Source organism: Microcebus murinus, chromosome 15, assembly GCF_040939455.1.
Source record: "Microcebus murinus isolate Inina chromosome 15, M.murinus_Inina_mat1.0, whole genome shotgun sequence".
Lineage (NCBI taxonomy): Eukaryota > Metazoa > Chordata > Mammalia > Primates > Cheirogaleidae > Microcebus > Microcebus murinus.
In genome coordinates this window covers 40,716,516-40,729,019 of record NC_134118.1, presented here as the reverse complement: position 1 = coordinate 40,729,019, position 12,504 = coordinate 40,716,516, and the positions used below count along the sequence as shown (strand labels likewise).

Here is a 12,504-nt window from a genome sequence, read left to right as displayed (position 1 = left end):
CTCTCCTGGAAACAGTTTCCCTTGCTCTTTGCACCATGGATTCCTTCTCATTTTTCAGGTCTTAGCTTAAATGTCACAACTTTGGTGAAGTTCTCCCTGAGCACATTTCTCTTCATGCCTCTTCTCAATTCCTCACCACACCCCTTCTTTTCCCCATGGGAAGGAATTACTAGAATTTGCAATTATACGTTTTTTTCCTTAGGTGTCTGTGTATCCAGCATACGTTTTTCCCACTAAACAGTAATTTCCACCAGGGCAGGGGTCTGTGTCTGTTTTGCTTGTGTTTGTCCCCATGACCTGATATTGGATGCTCGGCAAGTACTTGTTTTGTGAAATATGCAGTTTACTTAGATGGCTACTTGGAGTGGGGAAGTCGTCTGTTTGTTACTTTTATTGCAGGAGTGCATGGTGGTTAAGCTTGGGCTCAGACTTACATGATTTTGATTCTGTTTCTGCCTTCTGTGAACTTGAGCAGTTATTGGCCTCTGTGGTCCCACCATGTAAGGCCAGGCTGACTTCTTTTTGGAGTGTTCCATCCTCCACGGAAAGTTTATTACGGTGGCTTTGTTCAGGAACATGAACGGGCCAGATCCAGATGTGGAAGCTTAGGAAGTGACACAGGTACTCATATAAAATGTGCCTTAAGTTAATTTGTGAGACATGTATAAACTGGGTCACCTTGAATACATATGGCAGAACTTCTTGTATCTGCTTTCCCAAGGGGAACTTTGGGCATTCTATATTATTTGGGTGGTGAGGATTCATGTCCTGGGGGGGCTTTGTCCCTGCTCTGTTCTTTAGTATGTAGGACTTTCTGGTTTGCCATTATTGTAGGTCATATGGTCTATAATGTAGAGAGGATAAAATGAATATATTTTGAAGATGATCCCTTTCCCCTGGCCAGTTGCTACTCTTAATTCATTCTTTTACAGCTTCAGCTCTTTGCGGCTTCACCTCTTTCACATCCAAGTAACATATTATCCAGGTGGGAGCGAGTGAGTGTAACCCAAGGTCGAGCCTGGGGTGGAAAGTTCAAACTCTGGGCATCTTGAATGTGGGCACAGTCACGTAGGTTGAGTGTTCCCTACCTTACAGTATGAACTGTCTCTTTGGGAGAAACCTCACATAGTGAAACGCTGCTAAGGAGGCTTTGGTTAAATTAAGAATCGTTTCCTATTCCAAGTCACTTATTATTTATGTAATTTTAAGCTTAGATATTTTGGGGGGGCACCTTTATAGAAAGAGAGATGGCACATTCTTGAATAATGTTTTGTGATTTTCTTTTCTATTTTGGATATGTCTATTCTCCTGGAAATAGTGGGTGAGAAGCCACTACTTGCCAACATATTGTTATTAAGTATGTTCTCCTTAGGTCACTATTCCCTTTTATTTGCATTTTTAGCATTTCGTAGCTTCACATGAAAAGCCCCAAACCAGTCAATGTGAGAAATGAACGTGGCTGTGCTTGGAGTTTGTGTGGCTCCTCTCCATGTCCGCCTGCCCTCGCGTAACGTCTGCCAGTGCGCCCAAGTGTTTGCTGTGACTTTTCTGTGATCCTTAGTGCTTGTACTCTGCTAATATGCCTTAAATCCTTATGAGGAATTCTCAGTAATGAAGGGTAGACTGGTCACATTTGAACAAGTAGCCACAATCCTAGCCCTTTACATAATGTAGTCTGATTACCAATAAAGGAATGTAATTGAATTTTAAATTTCTGAGGAGGGGGAGGAAGAAACAATCCCAAACAGAAGTGTTCTGTTAATGAATGTGATAGACCCCTTTGTTGAGTGAGGGGGCTGCGTTGCACATTTCCCTGGCCATCTGCCCTACCTCCTCTTCCCTGAAAATATTTATGGAGTTCTAGTGCTTTAATAAGTTGAGAAGGGATTGGCAGGGTGAGATAAAGCAGTTAAATATGCTGTTCATTTTATTTCTGGGTGGAGTGGAAGAGGGAAATGAAATACTAATTTTTTCCTTTTTGGAAACCTAACACTGTGCTCTTTTGTTATCACTCTTGTTCTCTAGGCATTAAGTGTAACTGAAACCCTGATTAAACCCTTGGAAAAATTCAGAAAAGAGCAACTTGGAGCTGTAAAGGTTTGTGTCTAATTTGAGTATTCTTGTAAACAGAAAACGCGGATGCCTCTGTTGCTTCATTGTACATTAGATTCACATTTGGCAGCTTTGAAGGAGATGCTGGAGCAAACCATCTGTTGTTTTGTGTTTTAAATATGCTTTTCCCCCTTTAGGGGATATGGGATTGAAAACAAAACAAAAACACCTGGACAGGGTAGTAAAACCTCCAGTAATCTTCTTTGGCTACACCTTTCCATTTAGAGTTTTAAAAATATCTTTAACCAAACAACACATTTACTCTGAATAGAAGCATCTTATCCCTGTAGGCAGTGCAGTTATTTCCATGCACACCTCAGTTTTATGGAGGAGTGTAGCATTATGATAGTGTTTAAGATTAGAAGTGCTGCTACACGGCATGATGCCACTGAAACTAGAGAGAGAATATTACGTTACTGGGATGTAATTTCCTTCCATTTAACAAAAAAACGTATTGAGCTTCTAATATGTTGCCAGTATTGTTATAGTATTGTGTATGGTGTAGTATTATGCTGATTATTCCAGGATGAGTGAATCGTGGGTTCTGCACTCAGGGATCTGGGATTTAGCCATGATTTCCAGGAATAATGCAGTGCTTTTGCCACAGGGAGCCCGGGATATATTTAGCAACTTCTAAAGTTTGCGATCCAAGCTTCGAAATTATCCCAGAGAAACAATTTCCACCAATCTTGCCTGAATTTTGAGTATGTACTTGAGGGAGATAAAGTAACATTTGCATGTTGTTGACCATTTTTGGCCTGGCCCAAGGAGAAGAGAATATAAACATCAATTTTGAGTAGGGAGGGGAGTTTTTATATTTGTATCTTTTTTTTTTTCCCTCCTCCACATGGCTGGAGTTGTGAAATTTTTTCTTTATCTTCCTAAAAGAAACTATTCAAATCTCTTGGTACAAATAAACATTACAGCCTCAATGGCTGTAACTACACAGATTAACTCAAAGAGTTCTAGCTCTTTGGTTGCTATTTACAGAATTACTTCTCCTTTAAGTGATTTGTTAGATTATTAAGGGTTGTTTTTTTTTTTTTGGCATAATATTATACTTTAAAGTTTTTTTTTTTTTTTTTTTTTTTTTTTTGAGACAGAGTCTCACTTTGTTGCCCAGGCTAGAGTGAGTGCCGTGGCGTCAGCCTAGCTCACAGCAACCCCAAACTCCTGGGCTCGAGTGATCCTTCTGCCTCAGCCTCCCGGGTAGCTGGGACTACAGGCATGCGCCACCATGCCCGGCTAATTTTTTTATATATATATATCAGTTGGCCAATTAATTTCTTTCTATTTATAGTAGAGACGGGGTCTCGCTCTTGCTCAGGCTGGTTTTGAACTCCTGACCTTGAGCAATCCGCCCGCCTCGGCCTCCCAAGAGCTAGGATTACAGGCGTGAGCCACAGCGCCCGGCCTTACTTTAAAGTTTTTTGTGAAGGGCTCTGAATTGACGTTCAGACCTTATGGACAGGGGGAGGTCAGTGGAGCACCAGCCAGAGCCCTTCTTGCTTTGATAGCTTGCTGAGCTGCAAGCAGCTGGGATCTCCTCTGGCCGCACAGTAGGAGGTTGGAGGTCAGGTCTCTCCTCTGTGACTTTGAGAAAGTAATTGGCTTTAGTTTCTTATCTCTAAAATGAAGGACTTGGGGATCTTACTACTCTCTTTTGTAGTTTTATGATTCTCTTTTCTCTCTGATTATGTCTCCTTAAGCTGTTCTAAAGCTTGAGCGTATTGGTTCTGTCTCTTTTACATTTCATTGGCAGGTACTGCATGTATCCATTTCTTATTTTTCTTATTTGAATTGGATGGTGGGGTATGTGTGAAGATTATATCATGGAAATGAAAAGTGAGTGTGAGTTAATTAATATGTATATTTTCTTTTTATTTGCCATCCACCGTGCTGGGTTTTATAAATTTCTGACCTCGAATCTTCCCACTGACTCCTTTCCCCTCACCCCAGACTTTCCCAGCTTCTAATGTTGTACTTCTTCAGAGTATATTGTGCAAAGCAATGTGCAAAATAAATTGTCCTTTTAAAAGGAGAAATGACTTCAATAGTTTAGTCTATGCTTTGAGCTATTTAGTGATCAAATTCTATCCTGAAGTTCCATTTCTTTATCCCTCCTTATTCTTCTGGCCTCATGTTTAGGAAGGGTTCATCCTGCAGTCTTGTTCAGTACAACACGTGTGTTGGCTGCCATACCTAGGATGTTTCTTGTGAGGAGCCAGTTGTTGTGGGTCATAGGGAGAAGCCCTTTTTCACGGGCAGTTTTCATATATCATAATAAACAGTAGAGAGAGGTGATTATGTTACATAATGATATATAAGCATTGGAATCTTCCAATAGATTGTTAAATCTTTAAGAGAAAAGACTCTGCTTCATTATTTTCTACCATCCTCCACCCTACCATACTGTGTAAGGTATACGTAAATAACCTATTCAACCAACAGTTCTAGAAGAACCAGAAAGGGTTTTAATTTGGGTATTTGTTTACTTTCTACATCTGTGCTTCCTAAATACTTGTTCATAGTTTGACAAGCACACAGTCTTGTTTCCTTTGATTAATCTCAGATACCTTACTCTCTTTTAAAGAGCTTTTTCTTTTTTTTTTTTTTAAACAGTTTTCATGTGGTGATGAAAATATGTCTGTAAACACTTCGGTACAGCGCTCACCGGCCGAGAAACCTTGCCCACAGCTGGCACTCAGAGTCTGCACGGTAGTTTGTGCTGTGCATTAACGACGAGTCCATTTTGCTCTTGTGTGATGAGGAAAGCTTGAGAGCACTGAAAGTTTTACTTTACAGGCAGCTTTACTTGTAACGTAAATCAGAATAGGTAACCTATACATATATGTTTTCATTATGTTATTTTTGAATGTTCACAATTTTTTTTTTTTTTAATTTTTTTTATTTTGGCATATTATGGGGGTACAGATTTTAAGGTTTCAATAAATGCCCATTTCCCCCCCTCCCCCCAAAAGTCTGAGTCTCCGTCACGACCATCCCCCAGATGGTGCACATCTCACTCATTATGTATGTATATACCCACCCCCCTCCCCCCTCCCCCCTCCCACCTGCCCAATACCCTATTACTGTAGCACCTATGTGTCCACTTAGGTGCTACTCAGTTAATACCAGTTTTCTGGAGAATATATCTGGTGCTTGTTTTTCCATTCTTGGGATACTTCACTTAGTAGTATGGGTTCCAGCTCTAACCAGGAAAATATAAGATGTGCTATATCACCATTGTTTCTTAGAGCTGAATAGTACTCCATGGTATACATATACCACATTTTATTAATCCATTCTTGGATTGATGGGCACTTGGGCTGTTTCCACAGCCTTGCAATTATGAATTGTGCTGCTATAAACATTCGAGTGCAGGTGTCTTTTTTGTAGAGTGTCACTGGATCATTTGGGTAGATGCCCAGCAATGGGATTGCTGGATCAAATGGTAGATTCACTTGTATCGCTTTAAGGTATCTCCATATTGCTTTCCACAGAGGTTGAACTAGTTTGCAGTCCCACCAGCAGTGTAAGAGTGTTCCTCTCTCTCCGCAACCACGCCAGCATTTATTGTTTGGAGATTTTTTGATAAAGGCCATTCTCACTGGGGTTAAGTGATATCTCATTGTGGTTTTGATTTGCATTTCCCTGATGATTAGAGATGTTGAGCATTTCTTCATATGTTTGTTGGCCATTCTTCTGTCTTCTTTAGAAAAATTTCTGTTCAAGTCCTTTGCCCACTTTTTAATGGGGTTATTTGATTTTTTCTTCCTAATTTTCGTGAGTTCTAAGTATATTCTAGTTATCAGTCCCTTATCGGATGCATAGGATGCAAAAATTTTCTCCCATTCTGTAGGTTGTCTGTTTACTTTCATGACTATTTCTTTGGCTGTGCAGAAGCTTTGTAGTTTGATCATGTCCCATTTATTTATTTTTGTTGCTGCTGCGATTGCCTTTGGGGACTTCTTCATAAACTCTTTGCCCAGGCCGATGTCTAGGAGAGTGTTTCCAACTTTTTCCTCTAGAGTTCTAATAGTTTCATATCTTAGGTTTAAGTCTGTTATCCAGCGTGAGTTGGTTTTTGTGAGAGGTGAAAGGTGTGGGTCCTGTTTTAGCCTTCTACAGGTGGCTATCCAGTTTTCCCAGCACCATTTATTGAAGAGGGATTCTTTTCCCCAACGTATGTTTTTGTCTGCTTTGTCAAAGATGAGATGGCTATATGAGGATGGTTTTATATCAGGATTCTCACATCTGTTCCACTGGTCAATATTCCTGTTTTTGTGCCAATACCATATTGTTTTAATTACTACAGCTTTGTAGTATAGTTTGATATCTGGCATATTAATGCCTCCCATTTTGTTTTTGTTGCCTAGAATTGCTCTTGATATTCGGGGTCTTCTTTGGTTCCATACGAAGCGTAAAATTATTTTTTCTATATCTGTGAAGAATGCTGATGGGATTTTAATAGGTATTGCATTGAATCTGTAGATCAGTTTGGGTAGTATAGACATTTTGATGATATTGAGTCTGCCGATCCACGAGCATGGTATGGATTTCCATCTGTTTACATCCTCTGCTATTTCCTTCCTCAGTGTTTCATAGTTCTCCCTGTAGAGGTCTTTTACCTCTTTGGTTAAATATATTCCTAGGTACTTTAATTTCTTTGTTGCTATTGTGAAGGGAATTGAGTCTTTGATTTGGTTCTCAATTAGATTGTTGTTGGCGTATATGAATGCCTCTGATTTCTGTGTATTGATTTTGTATCCTGAGACTTTACTAAATTCATTGATCAGTTCCAGGAGTTTCTTGGTTGAATCCTTGGGGTTTTCTAGATACAATATCATATCATCAGCAAACAGTGAAAGTTTGATCTCTTCTGCCCCTATTTGGATACCTTTGATTCCATTTTCCTGTCTGATTGCTGTAGCCAAGACTTCCAGCACTATGTTGAACAGAAGTGGAGATAGTGGGCAGCCTTGTCTGGTTCCAGTTCTAAGTGGGAATGATTTCAATCTTTCCCCATTCAGTATGATGTTGGCTATGGGTCTGTCATATATGGCTTGTATCATTTTTAGGTATGTCCCTTCAATGCCTATTTTCTTAAGTGTTCGTATCATGAAAGGGTGTTGAATTTTGTCAAAAGCTTTTTCTGCATCTATTGAAAGAATCATGTGGTCTTTGTTTTTGCTTCTGTTTATGTGGTGAATTGCATTTATAGATTTACGTATGTTGAACCATCCCTGCATCCCTGGGATGAAGCCCACTTGGTCGTGGTGGATTATTTTTTTGATAAGTGTCTGGATTCGGTTAGCTAAGATTTTGTTGAAAATTTTTGCATCTATATTCATTAGGGATATTGGTCTGTAGTTTTCTTTTTTTGTTGCATCCTTTCCTGGTTTTGGTATCAGAGTAATATTCGCTTCATAAAAGGTGTCGGGGAGGTTTCCGTTCTTCTCGATGTTGTGGAATAGTTTCTGCAAGATAGGTACTAGTTCTTCTTTGTAAGTATGGTAAAATTCAGGTGTGAAGCCATCTGGACCGGGACTTTTCTTTTTAGGGAGATTTTTAATTGCTGTTTCTATTTCAGCTGTTGAGATTGGTCTGTTCAGGGAATCTATTTCTTCCTGGCTGAGCCTAGGGAGGCTGTGTGTTTCTAGAAATTTGTCCGTTTCCTCCACATTTTCCAGTTTGTGTGCATAAAGATTTTTGTAGTATTCATAAATTGTATCTTGTATCTCTTTGGGATCAGTTGTGATATCTCCTTTTTTATTCCTGATGGAGCTTATTAGAGATTTCTCTTTTCTGCTTTTCGTTAGCTTAGCCAATGGTGTGTCAATCTTGTTAATTTTTTCAAAGAACCAACTTTTTGTTTTATTAATCTCCTGAATAGCTTTCCTGTTTTCAATTTCGTTTAGTTCTGATTTGATCTTGTTGATTTCACTTCTTCTGCTGGGTTTGGGGTTGGTCTGTTCTTCTTTTTCCAGCTCTTTGAGTCGTTTCATTAGATTGTCTATTTGTGATCTTCTTGACTTTTGGTTATAGGCATTTATGGAGATAAACTTTCCTCTCAGAACTGCTTTAGCTGTGTCCCAGAGGAGTTGATAACTTGTCTCTCCATTGTCGTTTTCTTCATAGAAGTTTTTTATTTCTGTCTTGATTTCTTCATTTACGAAGTAATCATTTAGTAGGAGGTTGTTTAATTTCCACGTTTTTGTGTAGAAATGTGAGTTTCTGTTAGGGTTGATTTCTAGTTTTATTCCACTGTGATCTGAGAAGGTACATGGTATGATTTCTATTTTTTTAAATTTCTTGAGATTTTCTTTGTGTCCTAGGATATGGTCAATCTTAGAGAATGTCCCGTGAGCTGATGAGAAGAACGTATATTCAGTGGATTTTGGGTAGAATGTTCTGTAGATGTCTGTCAGACCCAATTGTTCTAGAGTTTTGTTTAAGTCCATTATTTCTTTATTAATTTTCTGTTTGGAGGATCTGTCTCGTGCCGTCAGTGGGGTGTTGAAATCTCCGGCAATTATGGAGTTGCTATTAATCCATTTGCTTAGCTCCAGTAAGGTTTGCTTTATGAATCTGGGTGCACCTAAGTTGGGTGCATATATATTTAAAATTGTTATCTCTTCTTGTTGGACTGTGCCCTTCACCATTATATAATGACCCTCTTTGTCTTTTACTACTTTTGTTGGTTTAAAAACTAAATCGTCTGAAATTAGAACTGCCACACCAGCCTTCTTTTGGCTTCTATTTGCTTGGAATATTGATCTCCACCCTTTTATTTTTTGTCTATATGCATCCTTGCAGGTTAGATGTGTTTCCTGAAGACAGCATATACTTGGCCTGTATTTTCTTATCCATTCAGCCAGCCTATGTCTCTTGAGTGGGGAGTTTAAGCCATTCACATTTATTGAGAGAACTGATAGGTAAGGTAGATTACTGATCATTGTGTTGGGTTGGATGTTGTTGCTATGATTTCTGTCTTGAGCCATTGTAATATCTGGCCTTTAGTATCATTGGGTTTTGGTTGTTTTTATATTCGTGGGTTATTATTATGATGTTCCGTGCATAACGCTGTTTTAAGTACTTCTTGTAGGGCTGGTCTTGTCTTGGTGAATTCTCTGAGCCTTTGCTTGTCTGAGAATGTTTTTATTTCTCCTTCATATACGAAGCTTAGTTTTGCAGGGAATAAGATTCTAGGCTGGGCATTGTTTTGTTTCAAAAGAGTGAGAATGGGGCCCCAGTCTCTCCTTGCTTGTAAAGTCTCATTAGAGAAGTCTGATGTTATTCGAATTGGCTTTCCCTTGTATGTTACTTGCTTCTTTTGTCTTACAGCTCTTAGAAGGGCCTCTTTAGTTGATACTTTGGTTAGTCTGATGACTGCATGTCGTGACGTCTTCCTGTTTGCGTTGAATCTCCCAGGGGTCCTCTGAGCTTCTTGAACTTGTATATCAAGATTTTGAGCAAGGCCTGGGAAATTTTCCTCTATTATATCTTCAAACAGCTTGTCCAACCCTTGAGTGTTGTCTTCTTCCCCTTCCTGTAACCCTATGACCCTCACATTAGGTTTCTTCACATAATCCCACAGCTCTTGTAGGCTTTGCTCTTTTCTCTTGTTTCTCTGCTCTATTTCTGTGACTGATTTATTTAATTGGAGGGTGTTATCTTCAAGCTCTGAGATTCTTTCTTCTGCTTCATCTACCCTGTTCTTGAGACTTTCCACTGTATTTTGTAGTTCCTTGAATTGATTCTTCATTTCCAGGAGTTCGGTTACACTTTTCTTCAATGTGTCTATTTCTTTTCTCATATCCTGGAGACTTTTTGTGGTTTCTTGGTGTTGGTTGTTGAGTTGTTGTTGCAGCTGGGTGAGTGTTCTTATGTTCCACATATGAAATTCCTCTTCTGTCATATTGGTTGCCTGATTTTGGTCGGTGTCCGTTTCTAGGGGGCTGGTGCTCCCCTTTGGGGGTGTGTTTTCCGTTTGGTTCTTCATATTTCCTGAGTTCTTTCGCTGATTTCTTCCCATGTCGATCAGTTGTTGTTTCTTTCCTTAGGTTATTGTTTGGGTATTCACACACCTTGTTTAGTTTCTGAGGCGTTAGGTGGTGCCTGTGGGTGAAATTGGACCACTCCCTGTATATTGAGTCAGTAGGTGCCGTGGAAAGGCTGTGCAAGATGCAGTCCCTGTCAGTAGGTGGCGTTTGCTTGGAGGAACAGGCTATGGTGTTGATTTTGAGTCCTGTTAACAGCTCTTATTCTGGGCGGAGCTGGGTTGGGTAAGCCTGCCCTCAGGCTGTTAGCAGGGGTCAAAGTTCTGTTCTCTGCTTCCAGGGAGAGCTGTCAGGGCGGGGCTGGAATGGTCCCGCTCAGCCAGAAAGTCTGGGTGTGGGGGTGGGGCTGTCTGAGACCCGCAGTCTGCAGCAGGCCTCGCTTCTTTCCACCCTCCTCAACTCCGCAGCTACTCCTGGGCCTCTGCCAGCAGGCCAGACCACAAGCCACCAAGCCTCCCCGGACTGTGATGCCGGCGGGGAGGTTCCCTGCACAGGAATGCCACCTGGGTTGGGTGCACGGCCTCCTCCTGGGAGGAGGGTTGCCCTCTAGGACGCCGATCCGCCCCTGGAGGCACACAGACCTCAGTAGGCTGTTCACAAATAACCCTTCTGTGCCCCGGGCAATGCTAGCCCTTGGTGCAGGGGATCTGGTCTGCAGGTCCGACCTCTGGGTCCCAGAGTTCAAACTGTATTCCCACCAGGGAGAGGATTTCCGGTCCTAATTCACCCACAGGGAGCCCAAGCTGGGTCTATGTCTCTCAGCCTCTGAGTCGGCACCGTTTTCCTGGGAACACGGTGCCAGCAGCACCTGGGAGGGCGGGCGGGGTCCCAAAGGGGAAGGTCCCGTTCCCTGGAGGTGCCTCCGGCTGGTGGCTGTATTGTCTCTCTGGGCAGCCGCGGTTTGGGTCGGGGGAGGGGAGGAGGAGGCAATATGGCGCCTGCTGTGCGGCTCCGGTCCGTGCACAGGGAGGTGCCCGGAGGAAGTTGGGAACCTGGTGCCACGTCTGCTACAGGCTCACCGTTGGCAGGCGGCGGCGATCTCTGGGCTGGTGTCCGCAGGTCTCTCCACCCGCTGGGGAGCCCACCAGCAGTCCCGAATGCAGGGGAGGGGAAACAGCGAATCCACCTACCCTTGCCGCTGGTCTCTGGGCTGCTCCGGTGGTCTCAGCCTCCAGTTCTCCTCCGCAGCCTCCTCCCGTGGAGTCTCCCGGGGTCTCAGGTACCCCTCCTTCTGGCCCTTGTCCGCTGTATGCTCGACTTCCTGCTTCTTTCCTCTAGTTTCTGCTAGAATCTGTCTTTTTTGCAGAGACCCTCTGTCTGGCGGTGTTATTCGTCCGCCATCTTCCACAATTTTATTTTGATAAATGAAAAATTAGAAAAGTCATATCCCGGCTGTCGGCTAAAGTCGCTGTGCGTGTTCATCTGTGGCTGTCGACTATCGTCGACGCTCGTACCGAAGTGGTTAAAAGTTGACCACGTCAGAATTTTTAGACGTCAGGGTCAACATTTTAATCTTCTCTTTCCTCTTCTCCTTTTCCCCATCTGGTACTGTCATACCCTCTGCCTTGCACCGAAGCTTTTTCAGTTCCCTGTACTCTTGCTTTCTCCGCTTTCTGAAGGCCCAGTTACTTGTGTAACTGTGGTTGAAAGGAATCTGAACCGCTAGGTGGTTTTGTAAATCAGATTTTTCAGAAAGCCCCCAGGAATTCATTTCTTCTGTTTTGCTTCTGTTTGGATATGTTCTCCTTGAGTCATATCTGTTTGCTTTGGGCTTGTATCTCCACTTTGGAGGTTTTGCTGCATTTTCTTACATGCTGGCTAGGTTCTAACCTGTGTTAAAGAAGGACATTTGCTGTTGCAGGACACGAGTTGTTCCCTGAAGCATCTTATTGAGTGACCGTTCAGAGTTCCTTCAAGGCCTAGCTCAGTCCTTACCCCCTTGTGAAGCTCTCAAACATCCCCCGAGGAGCTTGGTGTTCATGGTCAAGTGTCCCAGAGTACTTTGTTGGTCACTGTTGCTCTTCAGATGTAGATTTAGTTCCAGGAAACTAATATAGGTACCAAACAGTACAAGAGCCAAGTAGATTGAGTAAAAACTCTGAGAAATACCAGAACATGGTAAGAGTTACAGTGGGAGAATTTAAAATTGCTCTTTCAGACATTTGACCAGTCAAGTAATGAAAATATGAGTTGGCGCAAGCAGTAGCATGGAAATAGCAAGTGGATGCAGTTAGCTATATTGACAACAGAGTCTGCCCAAATGCTACCTTGGAAGGAGCCCATTATAATTCTGCCCAATAGAATAAAAAAATTTAAGTAGCAGGTTAAC

General features: G+C 41.9%; 1 protein-coding gene across 2 annotated transcripts in view; it reads left to right on the top strand.

Moving 5' to 3' along the window:
* The window catches only part of ARHGAP10 (Rho GTPase activating protein 10), a 292,374-nt gene that overhangs the window by 93,073 nt on the left and 186,797 nt on the right, over window positions 1-12,504 (top strand). For both annotated transcript variants that reach the window (XM_012783754.2, XM_012783755.2), the window contains one exon: window positions 2,026-2,097. In XM_012783754.2, coding sequence (XP_012639208.1) covers window positions 2,026-2,097 — 72 coding nt within the window. The remainder of the gene's footprint in view (window positions 1-2,025; window positions 2,098-12,504) is intronic.